Source organism: Anthonomus grandis, chromosome 8, assembly GCF_022605725.1.
Source record: "Anthonomus grandis grandis chromosome 8, icAntGran1.3, whole genome shotgun sequence".
Taxonomy (NCBI): Eukaryota; Metazoa; Arthropoda; class Insecta; order Coleoptera; family Curculionidae; genus Anthonomus; species Anthonomus grandis.
In genome coordinates, this window is record NC_065553.1 from 8,215,263 (window position 1) to 8,240,936 (window position 25,674).

The window sequence follows — 25,674 nt, forward strand, 5'->3', positions numbered from 1 at the left end:
TTTTCTTTAATTACTGTTAACTATAAGTTAAGACTACATTATTTAAACTGCGTTTCAAGTGCCATAATTATTTGGCACATGTGTGTTATTTAGCATTTATTGAAATCTGTTAGAGGGTTGAGTTTGAATAGCCCTAGGCTAGACTTCGCTAATTGATAGGTTAAGAAACATATTATAATAGAAATATTATGTAATGAATTTTTGCAAATAAAAGTCGTTTATTATTATTATTAGTTAATAGTATTGTGGGGGGGAAGCGAACTTGCCATACAGGATTTGGCCCATCCAGCACAGGCAAGATATCTGTCCTCACTCCAGTCTTCTTGCCACTGACATGACAAGTCAAAAGTCAACTCAAAAACAAACAATCTTACAAAAACAAACTGTAAACTGTCTTATGCTTGGGTGTTCCTATCTACCCTGTGTATAAACAGTTCGTTTTCATCATAACTTTGGATTTTTCCACCCTAACGAACATGTTTGATTTTGGGGATACTTTGGCGTTATTAATTATACTTACTATCACAGCAGTAGGCATATTGGCCTGCCTGGGAGCCTATGCCAGGAGGAGATCCTACATGGAGGCATTATAAGCAATTGAGGTATAACAAGCATTTTGATTCCAGTGCATTATATTTTAAACCAGTCAGTGACTTGGATAATTTCTTAGATTTCCTATTTAATTTCCTGCTGTGGACACTATTCTATCCTTGTAAAGGTTGTTAAAATTTACAACCCAAACTTCTAACATTAAAGTCTTGCCTTGCATAAAATTCTATATTTGGGTCCACTGTTGTTTTTAATCTATGTCTCTGTTATAAAGCAGCCATTAAAAGGCTTGACAACAAAATGATTCACAAATATATCCCATCTTCACTATTTAAATCAAATAGAGCAAATTTCTCAAAATTTAAATATACACAAATATTTTAAATTATACAACATTCTGGAGTAGTTCATGTGTACACCCTAAGTATATGATCCTGGATGGGAAATTAAATGCAAAAAAAAATTACAAAAATATTGTTTAAAAAAAATCGAAACCACTCTAAGTCACTACATTCATCAGCAATAAATCAATTTGTATTTAACTTGAAAGCATTTTTTAGATTTAGGGGAAAATTAAATATTGCAGAAAAGAAAGTTTTAAAAACAAATTGTGGATATGGCTAATAACCCTTTTAATAAAATTATTTTCATGTTACTTACAACTAGTAAGTACAATTTTTTTATACTATTAAACACAATTCAAGTACAGTCGTACCTAGGTGCAGTACTAAAATACAGGGTGGTCCGGTTTCAATGGCGGAAAATTAAATGGCTGATGGAGAATGAAAAAATAATAAGTTTGCTATTATGAATAATATTCGAAAAATGATTCGTTAAAAAATTACAGGGTGTCAAAATTCTAATTAAAAAAATCAATTTTTTTTATTTTTCTTAAACTTTACTTTAGATATTTTAATGAAATTTGGCACGTTTAGACAGTTAATCAAGACGCATCTTTTTGTGCAAAAATTATTAATTTTATTTACCAGTGGCGTGTGTGCGGGCCGATCTTCATACAATTTTAATTAATTTTAATTAAAAAAATGATTCGCCACCGTTTTTTTTTTTAAATTTCTTTTTTTTATGAAATCCTTGTTTAATTTAAAATAAAAAACATCTCTTTACTTTTTGTCATACAACACACCGTTTGCGAGTAAAAAAAATGCTGATTTATAAAAACACATAAGAAGATAACACATTTAATTCATTTAAAAACAATAACAAAATAAAAACAATTAATAATTAAAGAAGTTGTTCAAAATGCGGCCCACCGACCTCAATACATTTTCTACATTGAGTTATTAAGGAGTTTTTTGCAGCCAGTACCACAAAATTTTGATTTTGCATGTCATTACATGCTTCCTGAATTCTTAAGATTAATTCCTCTCTGTTAAATACGGGATTAGCGTAAACTTTATCCTTAATGTTTCCCCAAACGTAAAAATCTAGTGGATTAAGATCTGGTGACCTGGGTGGTCAGGGTATTGGTCCAATACCATTTTGATCATTAATATTATTCCTCCCTAGTCGGCCTAATTATTATTAAGCCAGTTTCTTACACCTATTCCAAAATGTGGGGGGGCTCCATCCAGTTGTATCCAACTTTCATGTCTCAAATTAATGGGTAAATCCTCAATGTAGTCCGGCAGACTATTATTTAAAAACTCCAGAAATAGTTGTGAGTTTAGCCTTGGAGGTAGGAAATGCGGACCACAAACATTATCACGAATAACGCCCAATCAAACAATAACCGAAAATTCATTTTGAAACGATCTTGGCCGAATTGCATGAGGATTCTGTTGTGCCCAAACATGAATGTTATGAAAATTTATCACTCCGCGTCTTGTAAAACAAGACTCATCCGTCCAAAGTATCTTGTGTAAAAAGTCGGGATTTTCCTCTGTTGAGTTTAAAACCAACTGACAAAATCTTACTCTCTTTTCAGCATCACCAGGGTGTAAACCCTGAACAGGCTGTAGGTGATATGCATGCCTGTGGTCAGCGTGTAAGGTTCGCGGGAAGGAATTTGTAGTTGTTGAGCTGCCTTGCGAGCGCTCAGCCTTGGATTATTATCAAAAGTGCGCAGTACACGATTTTCATTATTTCTCTGGTTTCGGTATTGTTCATTATTACCACGTAGACCAAAGTTCCTAAAATTTTGATGTGTTCTAATGAACACGCGAGCATCTGGAATTCTTCTATTTGGATACCGTCTTCGATATTCACGAACTGCCGCCTCCGCATTTCCATCACAAAATCCATAACAAAAATGAATATCAGCGTATTCATTACTTGAAAAACGCATTTTTCACAATACTTTTAACAACACTTTTAACAATAGCAAAATTAATAAGTTAACCAACGCAATAATTTGATTACTTAAATAATTAACTGTCATAATAAAATACAAACAAACTGTCTTTTGTTTTATGCATGCATTGCCTTCTTGTCGGCATTATTATATTCATTATTTATTTGAATATCGGAATCCAGATTCTTGTGTCTTTTTTAGAACCCAACAGAATAATTTAGTCTTTAATTAAATTTAGTATTTTCATGAAAAAAAAAAACTTTCCAACATGTCCAAGGTTAAAACCAAGTTAACCAGGTTAAAACCAAAGTCCAAGGTTAAAAATCATTAAAAAAGTCATCCAGGTTATAATATGCTTTAGTCAATAAAAGCGTTTTTAATTCTCTTTTAAATTTCTTAACATCCGATATATGCCTAACACATAGAGGAACATGATTGTAAATTTTTTTACTTGTAATTAAATTAATGAGTTTTTGGTAAGGGAAGACGTAGGAATAGATAGGGGAACATCATTTACACGACGAGTCAAATGGCCAGTGTCAGAGGGTAGTTTGGGAATTTTGTGAATAAGAGCAGCTGTTTCTAAGATAAAGAGTGAAAAAAGAGTTAGGATTTTTTTAGAAATGAAGAGGGGTTTGGAAGAATCTCTTATCTTAGCAGAACACAGGTATCTAACTACTTTTTTTTGAATAACAAAGACAATGTTAAGTAGCCCCTTATTGGTTAAACCCCAAAAAGGCAAGCCATACTGAATATGAGATTCAATAAGTGAAAAGTACAGTGAACGTGCAACCACCCCTCCCAGCTCTTGTTTAGCCATTCTTACTGCAAAACATCCAGAAGATAATTTCCCAGATAAATGTAAAATATGATCTTCAAACCAAAGGTGACCATCAATGGTAATTCCTAGGAACTTGCAGCACTCTTTATTCTGCAAGAGGGAATTTTTGTCAAACATCAGACCCTGAACATCGCACTTAAACCCCATAATAGACGTCTTTCTTAGATTAAACACGAGCCTGTTGGAAGCACACCATCCTGATAAAATCTGAAGGTCTTCAGGGATACAAGTCTTAATATAATCAGAATTTTTATGGCTCCATAGTATGGTGGTATCATCAGCTAACTGAACCACCTTGCCCTGCAGTTTCAATGAACTCAAGTCATCCACATACAGTAAAAATAACAGTGGTCCCAATACTGAACCCTGGGGAACGCCGCATTTTAGGGATCTAGAAGCAGACAAACGCCCAAACACTGTAACCTTCTGAGTACGATTTGATAGATAGGACTCAAGCCATCGCAACGCTACGCCCGTAAAACCATATTTATCGAGCTTAGATAACAGTATTCCATGATCCACACAGTCAAATGCTTTGGATAGATCACAAAACACTGCCGCCGATGACTCTCCAGAATTCAAGGACACATAGACGCTCTCCAAAAAGCTAAAAACAGCATCATGAGTCCCTTTACCGGCTTGAAATCCAAACTGATTTGCAGACAAAATGCCATTATGATGTAAAAAGGACAAAATTCTGCTTTTTGCAAGTTTTTCAACTATCTTAGAGAGGGTAGACAAAATAGAAATGGGACGGAAATTACAAGGCTGATCCAAATCTCCACCCTTATGAAGAGGGATAACCACTGCCTCTTTTAAACATGAAGGAAAAATGCCGATATGTAAAGAATTGTTTGTGGCAGAAACTAAAGCATTTAAGGCTGAATCAGGCAAAAAGAGTAACAACCTCGAAGATATCCCATCAGCTCCAGATGATTTATGGTTTTTTAGGCGTTTGATTTCATTTTTTACTTCGGTAAGATCGAGAGGATGAAAGAAAAATGAATGCTCAACCGACACTTGCTGAAGATAGTGTAAGGGATCAATGTTACTACGAATGCCCTTGAGCAAGATATTAGGTATATCACGATAATAGTCGTTTAAAATGTCAGGTCTTAACTCCAGTTCAGATACTTTTCTATGGCAATGTCTAAAATCAATAATAATCGACCAACACTCTCTTTGCCTATTTGATGACATATTTAAGCGAACCCCATAATTAGATTTTGCTGCTTTAATTGTCTTTCTGTACAGACTACGGTATTTCTGATGATATACAAGGATATTTTCATTTGTGGTATATTTGCACAATTTAGTCAAAAAATGGAGGTTTTTAGCTGAAATTGTAAGGCCTCTTGTAACCCATGGTTTTCGTTTCTTAGTTTTAAGCTTCATCTTAGGAAAGCACTGATTGATCTTATCACACAGAACTTGAAAAAATAAAGTAAGTGGGTCAGAATCCATTTCAAGTGCATTCCAATTTACCGAAGCTGTAGCAGCAGAAAAAGCATTGAATTTTCTCCTGCTGAAAATTCTTCCCATATAATGAGATGAAGATAATACAGTATTATATGGCATTTTAGCAAGAATAGCTTCATGGTCGGAAATACCAGATGGGAGTACTGTGCATAAACGTCATCAAAATTTGTACAGAAATAGTCAATTGTAGTTGCAGATGAAGAAGTTATTCGGGTGGGAGAAAGAACGTGCATTTTCAAGTCGTAAGAATTTAAAATACCCTAAAAAGTACGTGGCAGGGTTTCATCAGTGTAGTTGATATTAAAGTCTCCAGCCAATATAATGATGATCGATGGTGATGAATCGATGACCATAAGCGTTTGTTCAAAACATAATGCCTTCAATTTTGAAAATTAGAATATCTTCGTCTTTATTTCTTATTATAAAGGGCAATTTAAAGTAATAAAAAAAAAGTTAAATTTAAAGCAATAAAACAAAATGGTATTATAAAATACATTGGAAATTATTAACCTGGCAGTCCTGACACATCTGCTATATTGGAATGTGAACCATTGAATATCGGCGATTTATTTATATACAAATATTAATGGCGATATAGCTGCGGAATTCACTGATTCTTTAAATAAATTAAAGTATGAAACTACACATTAGATTATTGTACTGAATATGCATATTGATTTACGTCAACTTTTTTTTCAGTTTGTCAAGAAGCAAGATGGGCATAGAGGATATTATCTATTCAGCAGATCAAATGCACATTTTGTAAAAATATTATGTAAATATTTAATTACATTTAGTTAAATAAAATTATAATCATAAGCTAGGATTAAGTCTAAGATAAATAAAAACCCGTATTATGAACAAAACTGTTTTATTTTAACACTAAAACATAATAATAGTAAAAAACTGACCCTATATTATGGTCTAAAAGCGAAAATACTTCTTAAGTATATAGAAAATAACTGCAAATTTGTAAATTATTTTAAAACTGAAATTATATTTAGATCTTATGTAAAAAAAATGTTTATAAATAATTTTTGTTTTTAAAATAAGCATCCACATACCAAATACAGATTATAACAACATATTTAATAATTATTTGTCAGTTGTTTGATGTTGTTAATTAAATGGTTGTTATATTCTTCATAGTTTATCGGATCAACTCTTACGGCCACAGTTTTAAGACGACTTTCATCCTAAAAAAATCATTATCAAAAACTTCTACCCGATAAACAAGATCAAAACTTACATTGTAATTCTCCATCTTTGCTCTACATTTAAAGATAAACTCTTTGAAGTGGGTACTCTCCATTAATTCTGTAAATCTGTGCTTATCATTATCGAATAATTCACCGGCTTCATCAGCAGTGGTTCCAATTACTTTTGCCGCCTCATCGCTGAACATGCTTACCCACTGGTTGCCGCTCCAATCGCCGACGTTCATCTAAAATAAATTGATGGAACTCAACAGAATCTTTTCTTTTCTCAAAAAAGTCTTTTAATTCAACAGAAATTTTCAAAAAAAAACATTCAGCAAAAATAATCTTTTCCCAAACAGAAGTCTTGGAACAATTTACAATAATTGCTAAGTTAAGAACCATGTTGACACCTTAATCAGAATAACCTAAAAAATTTGCTAAACAGAACAATAATATCTATTCTACTACTAAAATGTTTGAATCTATGGAAACAAAAAATAAAATTAGTTAAACTTATATCACAAAACATTGGTCACAGAGTAATGATTGTGATTCTAATACATAATGGTTTATTAATCTTAGAGACATAAGTTTTTCTAACAATGTAACAGTTGCTGGCATTTGCTGATAAATTTATCTTATGAAAAGCATAAAATACCCCATGAGAATCTAATAATTGACTTAGAATATTTTTTTATTTAAATGGCAGAGCCAATTTACAAGAATAATTGATTTAAAAAAAAACGAAAACGTAAGGTTACGTGTTCAAACATCATTTGAAAATTTTTTTATTCATTTTAAATGGCTTTGTGCCTTCTCTTCTATGGCTCGCTTGTAATTATCAAAATTCTGGGAACAGAAAAGGACGCGACCCTTGGGTGGCAAGAATATCTACCTTTTAAGAGGTTTGGGAAAAATGTAAAATAACATAGAGGCATTCTCTTTACGACTCTCTCTCAGTTTTTAGACCTCCCAGCTTAATTATTATTATCTCCAACTCTCGTCGTCAAGCAACGCTCATTGATTTCTCTCTACTTAAATTGATCTCTTTTATTTTGTATATCCTATTTATAATCAAAGCTAATCATAGGTGTTGTTACAGTTAAGGCATTGTACATAGGCTGTTGAACAATCTAGAATAAATATTAATTAAAATATATAAAGTCAACAGGCCTTTTCTTTTCCTTCACCGACCTATGGAATTTACTCGGGAGAAAATCTATTTTCTCCGTCGATGTTTTTAATAATAAGAGATTACTCTTTATTTCAAATCACATAACGATTACAAACACTGTACATGAAATGAAATAATGTCAACAAAAACTTTTTTATGTGTTCGGGTAGGGAGTTAAATAGTTCTATATAAATAGATTTTTCTGTTAGTGAAAGTTTATGAAGTGGATACCGAAAGTTTAATGTCCTTGTGTTATAATTATGCTCCGTTTTTGATTGGAAAAGATGTTTGTTTTTGAAAAGAAACATTAAACATTCAAATATATATAAGGCACGGAACGGTCAAAATACCCAAATCTTTAAAGACTGACCTACAACTTTGAAGAAAACCCATTTTTTAAATAATTCTTATCAACCTTTTTTGAACAATAAAAGCATTTTGAAACACGCTATCTTTTCCCCAAAAAATTATACTATGTTTAACAATAGATTCAAAAATCTTGGCATTTTCGAGACCTACGTAAGTAGAGAAAAAGTAAAAACCCCAAGTCTCGGTCTCAAAATATCCTTTATATATGTCCCGAAGGTTACATGTTTCGCTAATAAAGCATCATCAGACCTTATAAACTAGTAACAACTCTCGTGACCTGTTTAGTACTGACCGTATTCTGTCCGACTGTATAAGCAGGTCATCTCCTCATCATGTCAAAGAATTCTTCTGTTTGATTTCATTAATCTTTTAATGATTTACCAGTAATAATAATATTATTGTCATCAGAATATTTAACAATTTTCTGGCTAGGTGAATGTATTGGGAGATGAAGATCATTAATAAATATTATGAACAATACCGGACCAAGTATGCTGCCTTGCGCAATTCCTATTATCATTAAATACATATTTAGAATAACCTGTTTTCCTATCCTTTGATATTTTTACTATTTGTTTTCTTTTATTAATGTATGACCTAAACCACTCTATTACATTTCCCCTTATGCCATATTTCTGTAATTTTTTGTATAAACAGGTCCCTATTCAAACAATCGTACGCTTTGGTTAGATCTAAAAGCATTTCAAGAGCAACTTCACCATTTTCCAAATGTTCTACAATGTTTTTTTGGTGTGCCGAGTCATATTGAAACAGTTACGTTTTTGTCACCAATTTCAGTCTTTTAATTCCTTAAGTTTTAATTTAAATGAATTAACGAGAGGTTAAGTATGAAGAGGTCAAGATTAAGTCCATTAAATGCTCTCATCATTCTGTTGTTTGAAGAACAGAAACCATAATTAGTATAATGAAAAGGAAAACGAAACATAACAGCATTCTGACATCTATTATTGATAATTCAAAATCGATTTATTGTTATAAACCTAAAAGTTGCCAAGCAAAGCTGTAAAAAAGAGAAAATACATTTAGCATTCGTCAATTCAACTTAATATTTTATGAAATATGAAAAAATTTAAATGAGTCCTTCTAAATATAATAAAAGATATTCATAATCTTTTATAAACTTATAAGTAATATGAACATTTTGGTAAATTTCAATGTCAGCCTTGAAAGCTATGGAATGAAAAAATGCTTTTTAAATGGCAATATAATAAACGCAAGGCCTATTCAAACCCAGAACGATAAATTGAAAAATAGAGCATCTTGAGATAAAAAACAGACCCGAGTTACACACAGCAAAACTAAAATTGCATACCCTTATTACCAACCTCATTATAATGTGGCACAAATGTTAATTTACTGTTTAGTAGCACACTCAAGTCTGAGGTCAACAGTAGCAACAGATTCGAAAACTAATAAATGCTTATATATGCTAATGCTTAAGAATTTTTTTAATATTATGCTCTAAAGATTATTTATTGACCATCAAAAAACACAGCTTGTCATCAACATCATTTTGAAAATATGCGGATTTTGTCACCTTCTACAATTTTAGGTTGTCTGCAAATAAAAAAAATTCCGAGTGACAAATAGCACCACAAAGGTCATAACTAAATAAAATAGGCCCTGTGTGGGAGTCCTGAGATACACCAGAAAATTTGTTATTTATACATACCATTCGATAAAAAATTAACAATCTACTTTAAAAGACTAAGAACCATTAAAATTCATCCAGATCTTTTACACGCAATATATTATATGAAAGATGAAAATGTTAAAACTGAAAAATGAATAAGGACCCAATTACAACCATAAAATATATACCCAGAAATGAATTTACTACCCAAAATACATGAAGCAGAGTAAGTACCAGTAAGATCCATAGTAACTTATTATAGGTTCTCCAATTTATGAGACCAAAATTTGTAGCAATCCTAATTATTTATGCTTTTGACAAGGATGAGTACTATACCAAAAACTTTTTTGACATAGTAAATTGTTTACAGGGATTCTAAGTACCATAGAATAATTTCTTAGTAAAAAGTAAAAACATAAAGTTAACAGATAGGGTAGGATTTGATGCATTTGATTCTTCCAACTCTAGTTACAATTCTTGTCTATGAAGATTTTTTTTCATTTCGTTTATTTTCTTTTTATTAGCTTGGATATCTTAATTCATTTGTCTCCACCTTGAATTATTATATTTTAATAGTTGATAATATACAGTATATTGTTGCAAAACCACAAATATAAACTCAATATACTTACGCTACACAATAGCCTATACTTGAAACCTTCATAGCTCTTCTGGCATTTTTCGCAATGAAAAGTCCCGTCATTCTGGTCCACGACTTTCTTGTTGCAACTCTCGCTGGGACACGCTTTGTAAAGACAGTTTTCAGTTCGGAGAAGTAGAATGGTGCCCTTGACTTGATAGAATTCACCTCTGGTGTTATCGTGCATGCCCACTTGTTGATCGACAACCTTTAAAACACCATAAATCAGTCAAATCAAAACAATTTTATTAAAGATTGAACAATAATTAACTACTCTACTAATTTATCATGAATATATTTTTGTGTCGTGTACCGCGATTTTTTTTTGCCACTGTATAGTAAAAATAATAGTATGTGTACATTAAAGCCTAAAATAAGTTAGTAGGTAATAAGTAAAGTGTAGAAATCAGAGCAAGAGCAACTTAGAAGCCTAGGAGAGGAAAGAGGCAAGACTAAAACTAACATATTGTAATTATTAAAATATACAAAAATTAACTTTATATAAATTTAAATCAAGAAACTGCTAAGCAGGTCTATGACACATGATTCTATGCATTTAAAATATGATTCTGTATTCACATTTAATAAAAACATTCGTGTGATTGAGTTGATCATTCCACATGCGAATACTTGAATATTCAAATGATTTTGCAAAGATTGAAGTGCTATGCATAGAGATTGTCAGTAGTTAAAAGTTTCTAGTATTATATGAAACTTTTCGAGTAAAGAATAAATGTCTGAGAATTGTATGTTGTCCAGTTTTGATAATGTTATACAGGGAGTCCATTTATAAACTCACACATTTTAACTGCTTATAAGTCGAGAACGAAAAATGACAACAATGTGCGGTTTTCACCGAACTTCATCAATATTTTTAAAGTTTTTTTTGACAGTGTCAAAATTTATCTGAAATAGGAGGAAAAAAATTGAATTAGTAAAATTAATTTCTTTAATTGTTTGTTGTTAAAATTGTTGTAAATAGTTGTAATTTAATACATAGAATAAATACTTTTTATAGAGATGGCAATAGCGCAGACTATTTAATAATGATCATGCTAAAGCGATACATATGTAGGCAATTACCAGAAAATATTCATCAATCACTGAATATGTATTCTAGGAAAATTTTCAAAAAGGTGTCATTTACTAAAATTGGCTCTGTGAAAAAATAATAATGAATTTAAGACAATTTATACATTTTCGGAAAGGGGATTTAACAGGCTTTCATGTGAAATTAAAAAGTACAGGGTTATATTTAAAATTTTTGAGAAATGGGCCTTTGAAAATCATCAATTTTTTTCCTCCTATTTCAGGTAAATTTTGAAACTTGGCAACACTGTCAAAAAAAACTAAAAATATTTATTTATTTATTTATTTACGGGCATTACCCATTTTTACAGAAATAGCATAATTTACAATAACAATAATTTATAACCTCAAACAATTTATACTTAGTATTATTTTATATAATTATCATTTGATATTCACAACCCATCACTATCACAGTCATAGAATAAAACAGGATTAATAAATAATAGCAACAGGAGAACTTAAAAAATATACAACAAAAGAACACAATAAAATTAATTAAATTCAGTTTTCACTCCCTTGAACCCAATTATCACCTCCAAAATTGGTTTAAACCAGCACACAATAGTATGAAGTATGAATAGTATGTACACACAATTAAACAGAATAGCAAAAACCCCACAACAATATACAAAGTCACACATGAAAATCCTCAACAAACTTAGCAAAGCGCCTTGGACTTATATTGAAATCTATGTTCAGAGATGTACTATTATTTGCATGCCTGGCTGATCTAGCAATAAAGCTATTGTACTTGATGTTTGTTCTACAGAAAGGTTGGTAGAAAAGGCTGTTTGACCTTGTATTTCTCGTAGGTACTGCTAGACCTATTGAATATAGCAGGTCTGGTGAATCTACAGAAGCAGTCAGAAGGTTATACAAATTTTTTAAATCCCGTTGTTCCCGACGAACAACAAGAGGAGGAAGACAAAACAGCTCATACAGAACCCTGTAATCATAATGGTAGTTGTCAACAGGATCAATTGTGGATTTAAATGCCAGGTATTTCAGCATTCTCCGTTGCACCTGTTCCAACCTGTAAATATAGCAGGCATAATGAGGACTCCAGACTGAGGAGGCATACTCCAACAAAGGTCTGATCAATGTACAGTAGAGCATGCGGATAGCAGGGGTATTTGTAAAATCTCTTGTGCATCTCTTGACAAAACCTATTATTTTAAGGGCTTTTGTTACTATCTCAGATATATGAAAGCTAAATGTAAGAGATGAGTCGAATATGACTCCAAGGTCCCTAATTGTTGTCACATTCGACAAGGGTCTATTGCACAAGGAATATGCGAATGTTGTGGTATTTCTACGCTTGGAGAAGCAAATACTATAGCACTTGGCTGGATTCAAATCCATGCAGTTCTGAACACACCACTCTTCCAGTCTGGAAAGATCTGACTGTAGATTGACACAGTCATTAAGAGAGGAGATAGCTAGAAAACATTTCAGGTCGTCTGCAAAACATAAGAATCTGGAATATTTAAAACATGAGTGGATGTCGTTCATAAAAACATTAAAAAGAAGCGGCCCCAAATGTGATCCTTGAGGAACACCTGAGGGAACGCTTAGCTCATAGGACATGAAGCCATTGACCTTACAATTTGGGACCTATCTGATAGGTAGCTGCGAAACCATCTCAAGAAATTTCCCCCTACACCCGCGGCTCCAAGCTTACTCAAAAGTATCTCATGATTGACTCTGTCGAACGCCTTCGAAAAGTCGGTATAGATAGTGTGAACCTCGCCACCCCTGTCCAAGACGCTCGCCAGATAGTCTGCATAAGTCAATAGATTAAGCTCTGTTGATCTCCTGGTCTTACCTCATATATTGATGAAGTTCTGTGAAAACCGCACATTGTTGTCATTTTCCGTTCTCGACTTATAAACAGTTAAAATGTGTTAGGTTATAGATGGAAACCCTGTATATTAAATTATACATATGAATTTTTTATCTATTATAGCTCATATTTACAATTAAATTTGCATTTAAATAAAAAGTTACGTGATTTCTACATAATATGTTAAATGAATACGTTTATTGTCTAGAATTTTTGTGTTGAACTGAAAAGTAATTTAAGTATCATTTTGAGAAAGTATCTTTGTATTGAAAGTAACTGTTGTTAAATACAAAATTTAAAAAACCGATAAAGGGATTTCGACGACATTGTTGGTAATCACAGGCCATTTTTCAGTTACTTTGCTCTTTACATCTGTGGGTACTTGTGTAAAAAGAGAAACAACATCTAAAGATACAATTTCAAAATTTTCATATTACATTGTTTTCCATATTGTTAACAAATTCAAAGGAATTTCGAATATCTCTTTCATCCTTGATGAACAACTGATCATTAAATATTTTTTCAAGTAAGACTGAATATATTGTTCTGGTTACGGTCACATATACAGTGGTGGCCAGCTAATTAGAAACAGTGTGAATAAATTAATAAAAATCATAAATCTTTTGTAAATAAAATTGTTTATTCTTAAATTTCTCGCCCATTGTCGTAACTAACACTTAGTTTTAATATTACCATAAATTTAGTGGATTTGTAATCACATATATAACTTTAAAAAAAAAATATACAAATACTGAATTGAACAACTAATTAGAAACCAAAGAATTATCAATTTAAAAAAACAAAATAAGAACTCTAAACCCTAAATAAATCAATATTTTGTAGCAAATCCCTTATTTTCAATGACAGCTCTACATCTCCTGGGCATTGACTCCACCAGATGTTGACATCTCGCTAGTGGTATCGATTTCCACGCCTGCTCTGCTTCTTCCGCCAGATCTTTAAGGTTTTTAATATTTTTATGTTCTAAAAGTTTTTTCAGATCTCTCCAAAGATTCTCAATGGGATTGAGATCCGGACTACATGAGGGCCAATCAAGTACATCAACATGGTTATCGTCAAACCATTTTTTTACAGACTTAGCCGTGTGCTTGGGATCATTGTCTTATTGCAAAACCCAAGACACCGGCAAAGTTTCATCAGCAAACAGCAACATGTGGTTCTCTATAATATCTTTATATTTTTCTTGGTCAAGAATACCGTCAATTTTCACTAATGGACCAACACCACGCCACGAAAAACATCCCTATAATTTTATATTTCCACCTCCATGTTTGACTGTGCTGGTTGTATACTTCGGATTATTTTCCGCACCCCTTGGTCTTCTCACATTCGCGATTTATTTTTGTCTCATCAGACCATAATACTTTTTTCCACTCTTTTATGGTCCAATTAATATGGCCCTTAGCGAATTTTAATCTAGCCTGGCGATTTTTCTTCTTTAGCAGTGGTTTCTTGCGGGATACTCGTCCAAATAGGTTGGCCTCATTAAGTCGTCGTCTTATAGTCCGTGATAATATCGCGATAGCTGGAGAAAGTTCTTTAATCTGGTTGGAGGTTAAAAATGGATTCATTTTAGGCATTCGAACAATAGTTTCATCAGTTCGTTGGCTGGTTTTTTTAGATCTTCTCTTGCGTGGAATATTTTCGTACCTTTTATGTTCTTTTATGTGTTTGAGTGCATAGAAAACCATTTTTTTTTGAACATTTTAGGTGGTCAGCTATTTTACTATAAGTCCAACCTCTTTCCCTTAGCGTAAAAATTATTTTATCCATTGACGGATCACAATTTTTTTTTCTTCCCATTTTAAACTGTGGAAGACCCAAAGACAAGGCTTGTAGATACAAAAAACACAAATTGTTACCAGTACAAATGTTTGAAATGAATTATACGCGCGTTTATTTTCGTCGTTTCTAAGTAGATGGCCAACTGTGTTATCTATAAATTTTGTTTATATTCTGCATTCCTTACAAATTTCTTAGTGGAATGTCTATAAAAAAATTATATATTGCTGTTGTAATGAACAATCAAAATTTTACAACAAGTTGGTTTTCATTTATTTTAAAGAACCGAAACATTGAATAAAGTATTGTTTTTAATCGTTTCTAATTAGTTGGCCACCACTGTGACTAAACCACAGTGACTAAAATGGCATAAATAAAAATTAACTAATTTATGTTGTTTCAATCAGGACTAAATTCCCAAGAGGACAATTCACTGTATTAAACTCTTCTTAACTTCTGAATAAAGGATAAGCATATATGGCCTTTTCAAATTACCTCTTTGAAGCACATCCATGGAGTCTGGAAATTTCCTGGACCACCAGTTCTTAAGCTGATATCATTAACATTCACATTTGCACCCACTGATTCATACCTAAAAATAAGTTTTTCAGTTTAGCTGAATGGTTGGATTTTAAATTGTGATAATATTTTTATTGTTTCTTGAATTTTATACCTATTGAGTGTTTTACATTAAATTCCAAACTGTGTCTGTAATTATCTTATATGTAATTAGTCTTATGCCAATACAATATATATTTATACCCTATTGACTATTGTAAAAACTATGTTCTACAGTAGTCTATTCATTTCATGGTTCAATAGAAAAAAAATACTAAGGAACTATATGAATAGCACGAACTATTTAATTTATTATGTTGGTGACAATTGTATATAATTTGATATTGATAATTAAATATTTTGCAAGCTTGTTGTATTTTGATTGTCAAAAGTTTCAGAAGAGTCAGCAAATATATTTTTATTTATTTACGTAACTAGAAAGCCCCATTACAATTACAAATCTATAATTTCATAATACAGATTAACTATAAAACAAATACATTCGAAAAACTAACAAAATTAGAACTGAATGATAAATTAAACAAATTATCAGGAACACACTTAAATGATCATTGATAAAAACAAAAAACGTTACTATACAATAGAGATGCCACATTAAGTGGAGGTTTAATAAAGCCCTCTTAGATACCTAAATTGTTAAAAACATCCAACCTCTTTTTTATGTTTAAAAATTCTAGAGATCTTTCTAAAAACGATCACTTACCAAAATTTTGTTCAATAGAAACATAAATAATTTTGTCTCATAGCAAATTTAACTTGCAAAAGTAAGTCAGGGTAAGATATTTAATAACTTAAAAAGACAATGAATTTCAAATGATTCTTTTCTTGTCCAATGCAAGCAATTCAAGTATTGGAGAATACCTGTGGTTCAGATCAAACAAATTTTCAGCAATGATTTATAGACATTACATTGAGATAAATATTGAGATCTCACTAACACAACATATAGTGATTTCATTGCATCCTAACATTTTATTAGCTTTTACCAATAGTTGGTCTTATTATTCATTGAAATTTAATTTATAATTAAACAGTATATCCAAGTCTCTAGCTACTTCATTTAGCTTCAGTTTCCGACCATTCCATGATGATCTTTTATATAAAATATGGAATGATATATGTATATAAAACTTTCTTCTCATTACATGAAATCTAATTCATTTATTTAAGAAATTTATTTCACACCAATGAGAAAGTCTATCAAGATGTTTCTGCAATCAAGTTCATTAACAATAATTAAAGATAATTTCAGTATGAATCAGTGTAATAAATAAACTAAATCAGTGAACATCAAATTTCAACAATTTGCTTTAAGGTAATTAACAAATGGATTAACTAACAAAGGAAAGCAGCGTCTGGCTTCAATGATCTTGGATATAAAGTTACCTACTTCAACTCTTTACTTCCTATTACCCCAAAAAACTAAATTACCGTTTTATTTTGTTGCAATTCGACGCTCGCAAATAAGAACATCGTAACTCGATTCTTGACGAAATTGAGCTAAGACTACTTTCTAGTATGAAATTTTATTCTTTCATGTAAAAAAATTAAAAATAAAAATATTTTTTCTTTGAAAATGTGCCTAAATAACATATTTATACCGTTGTAAAATTTTAATGCCTAATCTGTAGTGGTTGCTTTACAAATCATAAACAAAATCTGAAACTTAAAACCCATTTTTCTCAAAACGGGCTTTTTCGAGATACGATCTTCTTATTTGCGAGCGTCGAATTATTTATTAATTGACGGGGATATACTTTAATAATTTTTTTAATCACCACTTCACTCTGTTTTAAATATAGAAGATATATAACTCTGAAGTAATATGAAGAACTCAGTAGTTAAAGACAAGTTACAAAGTGTACATAATGCTTGAGATAATGAACATCTGCAATTTTTTAAAAGAATACCTCAAACTCGAGAACCATTCGTTAACTTATTATGTATAATAAGTTAAACATTTTCAAATACTACTGATGAACAAGACAATGTACATTAATTGGGTCAATGATTTGTCAGGTATTCTAAATTAAATTCTTAAAAATATAGTAAAATGTTTAATGCCAAAACACCTTAACAAAATGTTTAGTAAAACTGTTTTTAAAATAATAAAAGCAATAAGTGTTGTATCTAAAAATGGGGCAAAAGTACAAAAACTGAAACTTACCATCCTTTAAGCTGGTAACACTCCTTTATTTCTGGGTTGATTTTCATAACAGTACTTGAAATAGTAGAAATTTGTTTTCCACCACCAAATTCACCAACTCGTGCACTTTTTAACGCAATAACCGGATTGCCAGAGCCATCGAAGTTTTCCGCTTGAGTGCCCCAGAGAGTTAAACTTACCTACGATTAAAAATTATAATAATAAAAAGTGTATTAATATAATATGACATAAATAATACTTACTACAGTATTGCTTTGATCAATAAGTTGAACATCCCTTTTCTTTAATTCTCGTCCGGTCGTTTTTGCTTGGAACGTTTGAAGTTCGGACGTATGTTTTGCCACTCCAATTACATCTAAAGAAAACAATCAAAATATAGAAAAATTAAAATATATTTTTTTTTAAATCTACTGCCAAACCTATTGTCTGATCCTTTTCAATATTGGCAATCTGACTAATAGGAACAAATTCATAACGGGTTTGTAATTTTTCCATAGGGTCGTCAAGACATTCTTCTATAACTGTCTCGGACGTGACTGACATTTCGTAGTCATTTTTCAAGCTGCTATATTGTTTGTTTGCCGGTTTTAATTGACATTTCGAGATATAGTAAACTTTGTCCACCTTAAAATTACCCCATGTAAAAAATTTAAAATATTTCATCAAAAAAAAATTATACTTCAATCATTGGGAAAAATTTATCCACCATTTCCCTAAAAGCTGTGCAGCGTATTTCCCCACTTTCATCAATTAAGTCAAAGCTGAATAGTTGACCAGAACCCTTTGCATTTTCCCATTTTCTTATATCACTTTTGCTTGTTACTCTGGCCTTTATAATCCATCTAAAAATGAGTTAAAAATAGTCTAGTAGATAATATGACTTATTTATTAAGAAACTTTATACAATTTGTTTGGTATTCACATAACTAAATAAAAATCTACAAATTGGAATATTTATTTATTCCATTACATTACTAAGTAATACAAAATAACTAACCTCGAGGTTCTAATTTCTACAAAATAGCCCACTTGAGAAGTTTACATTTTCTTTGAAATGTTGTAAGAGGTACACAAGTAGTAAAGTCAAAATCATTATTCATTAAAATAATATCAATAAAGGTTGTTTGAATTCTAGATATTGTTGTTTGAAGACCATTGCCTTGCAATTGCTTCTATGGAATTTACATTTAAAGAAATAATGATTCCTTAAATTATGGCTATATCTAGATGCATTAAAATTTGATCAACATAGTAAATGTAGGGCATCATTTAAACTTTAAACAATTGATTAATTCACTTAAAAATATATAAAATCTTGATGCCTATAGTGTGAGGCTATTGAAGCTATGCACAAATTGAATTTATATACATATGACAATTTAGCTCCTAAATTGTTACCCATTGTTACCCAAGACTCGAGGATTATTTGGACAGTTTGCATATTAATGTTCGCACGTGGTATTGTTGTAGTAACAAGTTTCCCTGTTTTTTGGTTGTTAGAGCAGTTTTTGGGACCATGGGTGGTAAGATTTGCTTTTATATTAAAAATAAAATATCTAGGATGATATTTATGTTATTGCTAGAATGCAATTTTGAGAAAAAGCTATTAGTTTTATAGAAAATATATGGTGTGCTCAGGGAGGTGACACCAGTCTCTTAGGCAAATAATGTTCTCAAAATTTCATGAGTATTTTTTTAACGGTTTTTTTTATGGCATTTTATTTTTATTTACAGATAAATTTTATAACAAGCTTATAAATCTCAACTCCAATGACCTGTATGATTATTTGGAAGAAATTCCTTGTGACAACATTAGCGAGTTAGGAGATGTTAGTGAAGATGAGATTGAAGGGGACGCAGAAATAGTAGGCCCAACGGCAGCGGCGTCGCCAGCAATTGATTTGTTTGACATAGAAAATATACCTATTATATTTGGGAATGATACTTTGTCCCAAGACGCTGATGCTGACTTAGCCGAATGGAGCAGTGAGGATGAACTACCTTTGTCACTAATACGAGCCCAGGAAATTCGCAAAAAAACTATATGGACTAACTCCAACTCACACTGTTCCAAATTTTAAAGAATTTGGAGAAGAAATAGGACCAAACATTCCCACCGATATAGAAACCCCTAACCCTCTAACTAATAAACTAACATATATGCCTTGCAAAGAAACGGAGGTAATAGTCATGCATTTACGCCTACTAATGTAAAGGAAATAAAGGGTTTTATTGCAATAAATTTGATAATGGGCATAAAAAAGCTACCCAGCCACAAGGAATACTGGTTCCTTACGATTCGAAATGAGAGATCCATTCATAAGTTCAATAATGTCAAGAGACAGGTTTTCATGGATGTTAGCCAACCTGCACCTAAACGACAACTCTGTACAGCTTGGCTATAACTATTAATACCAAATATTTTTTTTTTATATTAGATAACTAGTTTCATAATTACTATCAAGTATCCATTTACCAATTTTTTTTTTGACTTTTTTATATGATTTATTTTTAAATTCTTGAGGTAGACTATTATAAATTTTTGGACCAATACAGCAAACATGATTTTGACAAATTGTAAGTCTAGGATTCTGTAGGCAAACATTATTCTGAGAAGCCAATCTAGTATTGCAACCATGAGATATACTTCTTTTATAAAAATCTGATTTTAGCATAATTCTTATAACTGACTTAATGAAAAGCTGTTTTATGTTTAGCAAATTGCTGTCTTTGTAAACTAGATTTGTAGGGTATCTTTTAGTTTTAAAAAGCATTACCTTAATGATCCATTTCTGTGCTATAATGAGCTTCTCCAAAATAGTCACACCCGCACTCCCCCATATCACAAGCCCATAACATATTATTGATTCAACTAGTGAAAAGTAAACTGTTTTTAGTGTTTTAAAATCTATTACTTAGCTCATAAAATTTAAATATCAGTTTTCTAATTTTATCAGCTACGCTTTTAACTTGTTCTTTCCATGACAAATTTTGGTCGATGATAATTCCCAAGTATTTTAAACTGGTTTTTCTCCCTATTGTTTTCTCACATTTACAGTTAATAGTTATTCACTGTGATTCATGCAATTTTATTTGTTGATAGTTAGGTATATATGAACTTAAAATTGAAAAGGTAACGAATTTGGTTTTATCAACATTTAATCAAAGCATGCTATTATCCAGCCAATCTTTAATTTTTTTCATCGCTATTTCAGCATTTTTCTTAGCAATTTCCCAGGTTTCCCACATATTATAATTGCAGTGTCATCAGCAAAGCAGTATACAAAACCCTCATTTATAACTGATAAAATGCCATTTATGTAGATAATAAACAGCAACGAAGAAAGCACCGTACCCTGAGGAACACCGCACTCTACTATGGATTCATGGCTATGTTGTCCTGATATGTTTATTTCCTGCAACCTTTTAGTTAAATAAGATTTTATTAGATTATTTGGAACCACTCTAATGCCAATATTATTCAATCTTCCAAGCAGAATACGATGCTCCACAGTATCAAATGCCTTTTGTAGGTCAAGAAACACACCAATAACTTTTTTGCCTTGACCCAGACTTGTTACTATTTTTTCTGTAACTCTACACATTGCATTTTCAGTACTCGAGCCCTCCCGGAATCCAAATTGATTTTCATTTAATAACTGATATTTTTCTAAAAAGAATGTCAACTGTTTTTTAAAACATTTCTCCACAATTTTACTTATTGTGCTTGTCAAAGCTATTGGCCCGTAGTTACTTAATTCTTATTATCTGATACATATAAAAATGGTTTGAAACCAAGTCAACATCAAGCTATTGATCCGATTCAAAGGACGAAGCTCCCTAAAACAGTATATGCCAAAGAAACCAGTAAAACGTGGCTATAAAGTTTGGATTCGTTCCGAAAATTCAGGATACGTATGTCAATTTCAGATTTACACTGGTAAAATAGGTCAAATGAACGAAAAGTCTCTTGGTGGTAGAGTTGTTAGAGACCTTACGAGAGACTTAGTTGGAAAAGGGTACGAAATATATTTTGACAATTATTTTAATTCAGTCGAGCTGCAAAAACAACTGCAAACTGAGTTGATTTACGCTTGCGGTACCGTCAAAAAAGATCGAAAGAATCTACCAACAGATCTACTAGATGACAAGCAGTTAACAAGGGGTGAATTCGATTGGAGTTAGCACTGATGGGTTGACATTTTTGAAATGGATGGATAATAGGCCAGTCAATTTTTTAACTAATTATCTGGATCCATGCAAAAATCAATGGGTTTCCCGCACAAAAAAAGATGGTTCCGCCGAAGATGTTACTTGTCCTGAACTAGTAAAGAAATATAATATGCATATGGGATACGTGGATAAGACGGACATGCTAAAAACTCTTTATGAGGTTGACCGAAAGTCAAAAAAGTGGTGGCATAGAATTTTTTTCTATTTCATAGAGTTATCCTTAGTTAATGCATTCATATTGTATCAAAAAAGAACGGATTCAAATGCGCAACTTTCGCTAAAACTTTTTCGACTTTCAGAGGGCCTAGGACTTGTGGGAGCTGAACAAGGTTTACCGAAAAGGGGTCGGCCATCAGCAACGGTGAATCATTTCAAACGTATTGTACCATACGAAATTCCGTACGACTCTTGTTCCCACATGCCTCTATATGGCAAGCTTGGAAGATGTGCTTTTTGTAGTACCAAGGCGGAACCTCACAAATCAAGATGGCATTGTACAAGGTAGCTGTTAATTATTGTTATTTTTTTAGGTGTGATGTTGCCCTGTGCCTTTCAGATAAGAAAAACTGTTTCCATCAATATCATACCAAATAAATTTTTTATAATCAATGTATTTTTCTAGCAATAAAAAATTAGTTTTTGTCAATTTTTTTTTGTTTATCTGCCTAGTGTCCTTACAGTGAGCACACCTCATTGTAACTAACTCATATGCAAAAAAAAAGATTTAATATTAAAAACATATTAAATAATTGAGCAAAACAAAAATGTTAACCACCAAAAGTTAAAAAAAAAAAATCCGGCCTCAAAGGGTTAAGGTAGTATCTGCAAGTGGCTGCATAACTGTTGATATATGTAACAAATAAATCTGTATTAAAGAAATTTAGCATTGAATGTTCACTTAGGAATTTATTATAGAGTGTAAATTATGTTAATAGATAAATTGTTAGCAACAAGAGGTCTTGGGATGTGTTGATCTTTACCTAATCTTTCATACTTTAAAACAAATGTAATTAATAAGACTGCTTAATTTCGTTGGGTATAGGTTAAAAAAAAAGATACTTTAGAATTATATTACCTGTAATAATCTTTTGGTTTTCAAATTTAAAAAGTTTAAAAATTGACTTAAATGCAAGCTTTTTTTATTTTTAGTTGTGATTCACACCTTAATAATCAATTCTCATAAGAATTGATAACTAAGGTGTAAGAAGAAATTAGTTTTATGCAAAATACTTAAATTAGAGTCAAGAAAACTTACTTTGACCTACCCATTAAATATGTTTTACTTTTATTAAGTTTGTAAATTTTACCTTTGTACAGCCTAGGTCAATAAGATCACAATAAACAATTGACATGTAATTTAAGTACATAATGGTGCCAATGAATTCTAATACATTCCTGTTTTGTTAAAATGCTAATTTTCCATTGATTCAATAAATAAAATAAAATAAATTTAAAATAAATAAATAGATACTAACTTGTTGTGATATGGGCTTAAGCTTGATATGGGATGGGTAAGATGTTGTCCATTACTGGTACTAGACTTTACATTAGCAGAATCCAACATCCGTGGCACCTTCGCAGATGGTGCACAATCTCCATTTGGACTAGATGCAGGCCTGCTGTTGGGCTTAACATCATTTGTCCCAGGTTTCATGCTTGCACCATTCAAGGTCCCCGATGCACTCTTGTCTGAACAAGGCACAGGATTACCTATCTTTTGCCCTATGCCATCACCATCTTCCAATATTTCAAAGTCAAGGATAAGCAACACACGGCTGATGAGTATGTAAAAAATATGAGTACAGTTTAAATTAGACATTAAATAAGTAATAATGCATTACCTATCTTTCCCCTCTGAATTATTGATCACACTAGTAACATACTTTCTAATTTTCATAATAGAGTATTTCTGAATTTCTTTATTGGGGCCAATTTTAGCATATACCGGAGCAGTCATCATCGCAAATGAAACAGTGTTCTGGCCATCTGATATAAAGGTTCGGTACCTATCTTTTTCAGGTTGGCCAGAGCTAGAGCTCACTTTTTTTATGGTTAATACTTGGACAACGGGTTGGTCATAGTTTCCGCCCTGCATAATGTCCTACAAGAATAAAATAGCCATATAGCAGTTTAAGAAATGTTGATTTTTAGGGCTAGGACAGCAATTGTTAAGGAAGTGTAATTTCTTACCGCAAGGGCTCCTTTGGTGAGCAAATGTGCCATTTTGAGCCAAAGAATTTAAGATGCAGAAAAAGCACTGACTTGGTAATAAAAAAATATTTGTAACAAAAAATACTAGCATAAAGACGTAATATAAAGCGGTGTTTCTGAGTAAATCTATTATTTTGGCGCCATTAACCGTCCATTACTGACATTTTGACATGTCAATGTCACTAGTCAGTTAAATGTTATGGTGCTTTCATATATTTTCTGTTTGTCGCTTATACCTGCCATGTTTTTTTTGCAGTTTAGTATAAATAGTAAATTAAAAGGTAATTTTTACATTTTCTTTTTACATTTATTATTTCTCGATGTAAGTTAATAATTTTACTATTTTACGTCGAAAAGTTATGATTATATAATTTTTATGTGAATCTTATATAACTTGAACAGCTAGCTATACAAACCAATATTAGGTTGATTATCAACATTTTGTGAAAATCCGTATATTTTAAATATTTCGATATTTAGTTCAATTACATTATTATGAATTTTTTAAGGTGTCATATATTTCAATAAATTTGAACGCAACAAAAATAGAAGCGAGTCTGACTAGAGCTGTTGAAAGTAGCCAATACAAACTATAAAAATTGTATTGGATTACGGAAAAAAAGGAGGTAAAAGCGGAGTTGAATAAGAAATACTTTCATCAATTTTCAATTTAGAAGAGGTTTTTTTAAATATTTTTATAAGATTCGTAAAGTATCTATCTATTCATTGAAGCATATTAGATGCCGCAGAACCGACAACGATGCACGACTACGCCCTTTTGATTAGTTAACAAGTTGGTAAAGTGAAAGTTTTACTTCGTAAATCAATTAACGCTTTTAAAATAAAGTATTTTATAACAATGGGCACTATAGCATTATTTTCCTGAATTAATAAGGTAAACCAAGTTCATTCTAAAAACATCATAATCTTTTATGTTGACAGAATTTTTTATCACAAATAATTTGATCAAACGCAAAAAGAAATTCTGATCGAACAATTGCTCTTATGAACAACCCTCCTAACTTTTTCTTAAGAATTATATAATAAGAGAATTTTTTTCAAAGTGAATACTGAAAAGGATCACCATGTGTTAAAGGCAATATTTAATAAAACATCTAAATAATTGGTTTTTTTACATTTGTCGCTTTGGTTCGATTTTTAGAATAAATCACTGCCAATGTTCACGATCCTCGATAAAAAAATGCATTTCAAGGGTATATAAGGCATAGCGGTGAAAAAATCTGTGAAGGAAATTCAAGAAAACTCAAACTCAAATATGCTTTATTGTCAATATAAGCATAGAAGTTGTAGACAAAGCCAATAAACTGTACATTAAAGGAATAAAAACGAGAAACTAATTTAAAATAAAATAAAATTATATAAAACTTTGAAAAATACTTAAATGCTAATCATTAAAAAATTCACCTAAACTATAGTACGCTTTACTAGCAAGAAATATTTTCGTCCTTGTACGTAGGCTTTTTTCAGCCTTAAGTTGTCTTAATTCTAGTGGAAGTTTATTAAACAGCT

At 31.4% G+C, this 25,674-nt stretch overlaps 1 protein-coding gene and 1 long non-coding RNA gene across 2 annotated transcripts; one reads left to right on the top strand and one right to left on the bottom strand.

Moving 5' to 3' along the window:
- The first annotated feature begins 368 nt into the window (after positions 1-368).
- On the top strand, positions 369-6,046 carry LOC126739565 (uncharacterized). The gene is made up of 2 exons (XR_007661656.1): positions 369-602; positions 5,880-6,046. It is a non-coding gene; the product is annotated as an uncharacterized LOC126739565 (long non-coding RNA).
- A 111-nt stretch (positions 6,047-6,157) lies between these two features.
- Positions 6,158-24,308, bottom strand: LOC126739563 (replication protein A 70 kDa DNA-binding subunit). The gene is made up of 11 exons (XM_050445318.1): positions 24,124-24,308; positions 23,775-24,034; positions 23,409-23,708; positions 18,380-18,542; positions 18,120-18,324; positions 17,943-18,055; positions 17,701-17,879; positions 15,450-15,546; positions 10,209-10,424; positions 6,430-6,624; positions 6,158-6,376 (listed from the first exon to the last, which is right to left on the bottom strand). The coding sequence occupies exons 1-11, from the start codon at positions 24,154-24,156 to the stop codon at positions 6,269-6,271; spliced, it is 1,869 nt and encodes a 622-aa protein (XP_050301275.1). The 5' UTR covers positions 24,157-24,308; the 3' UTR covers positions 6,158-6,268.
- Between the last annotated feature and the right edge of the window lie 1,366 nt (positions 24,309-25,674).

Coding starts and splice junctions, on each gene's coding strand:
- LOC126739563 (XM_050445318.1), bottom strand. CDS start 24,156: ATGGCACATTTGCTCACCAAAGGAGCCCTTGCG. Junction 18,543..23,408: donor TTAAGCCCATATCACAACAA/GTTAGTATCTAT, acceptor ACTCATTTTTAG/ATGGATTATAAAGGCCAGAG. Junction 18,325..18,379: donor AATTTTTCCCAATGATTGAA/GTATAATTTTTT, acceptor GGTAATTTTAAG/GTGGACAAAGTTTACTATAT.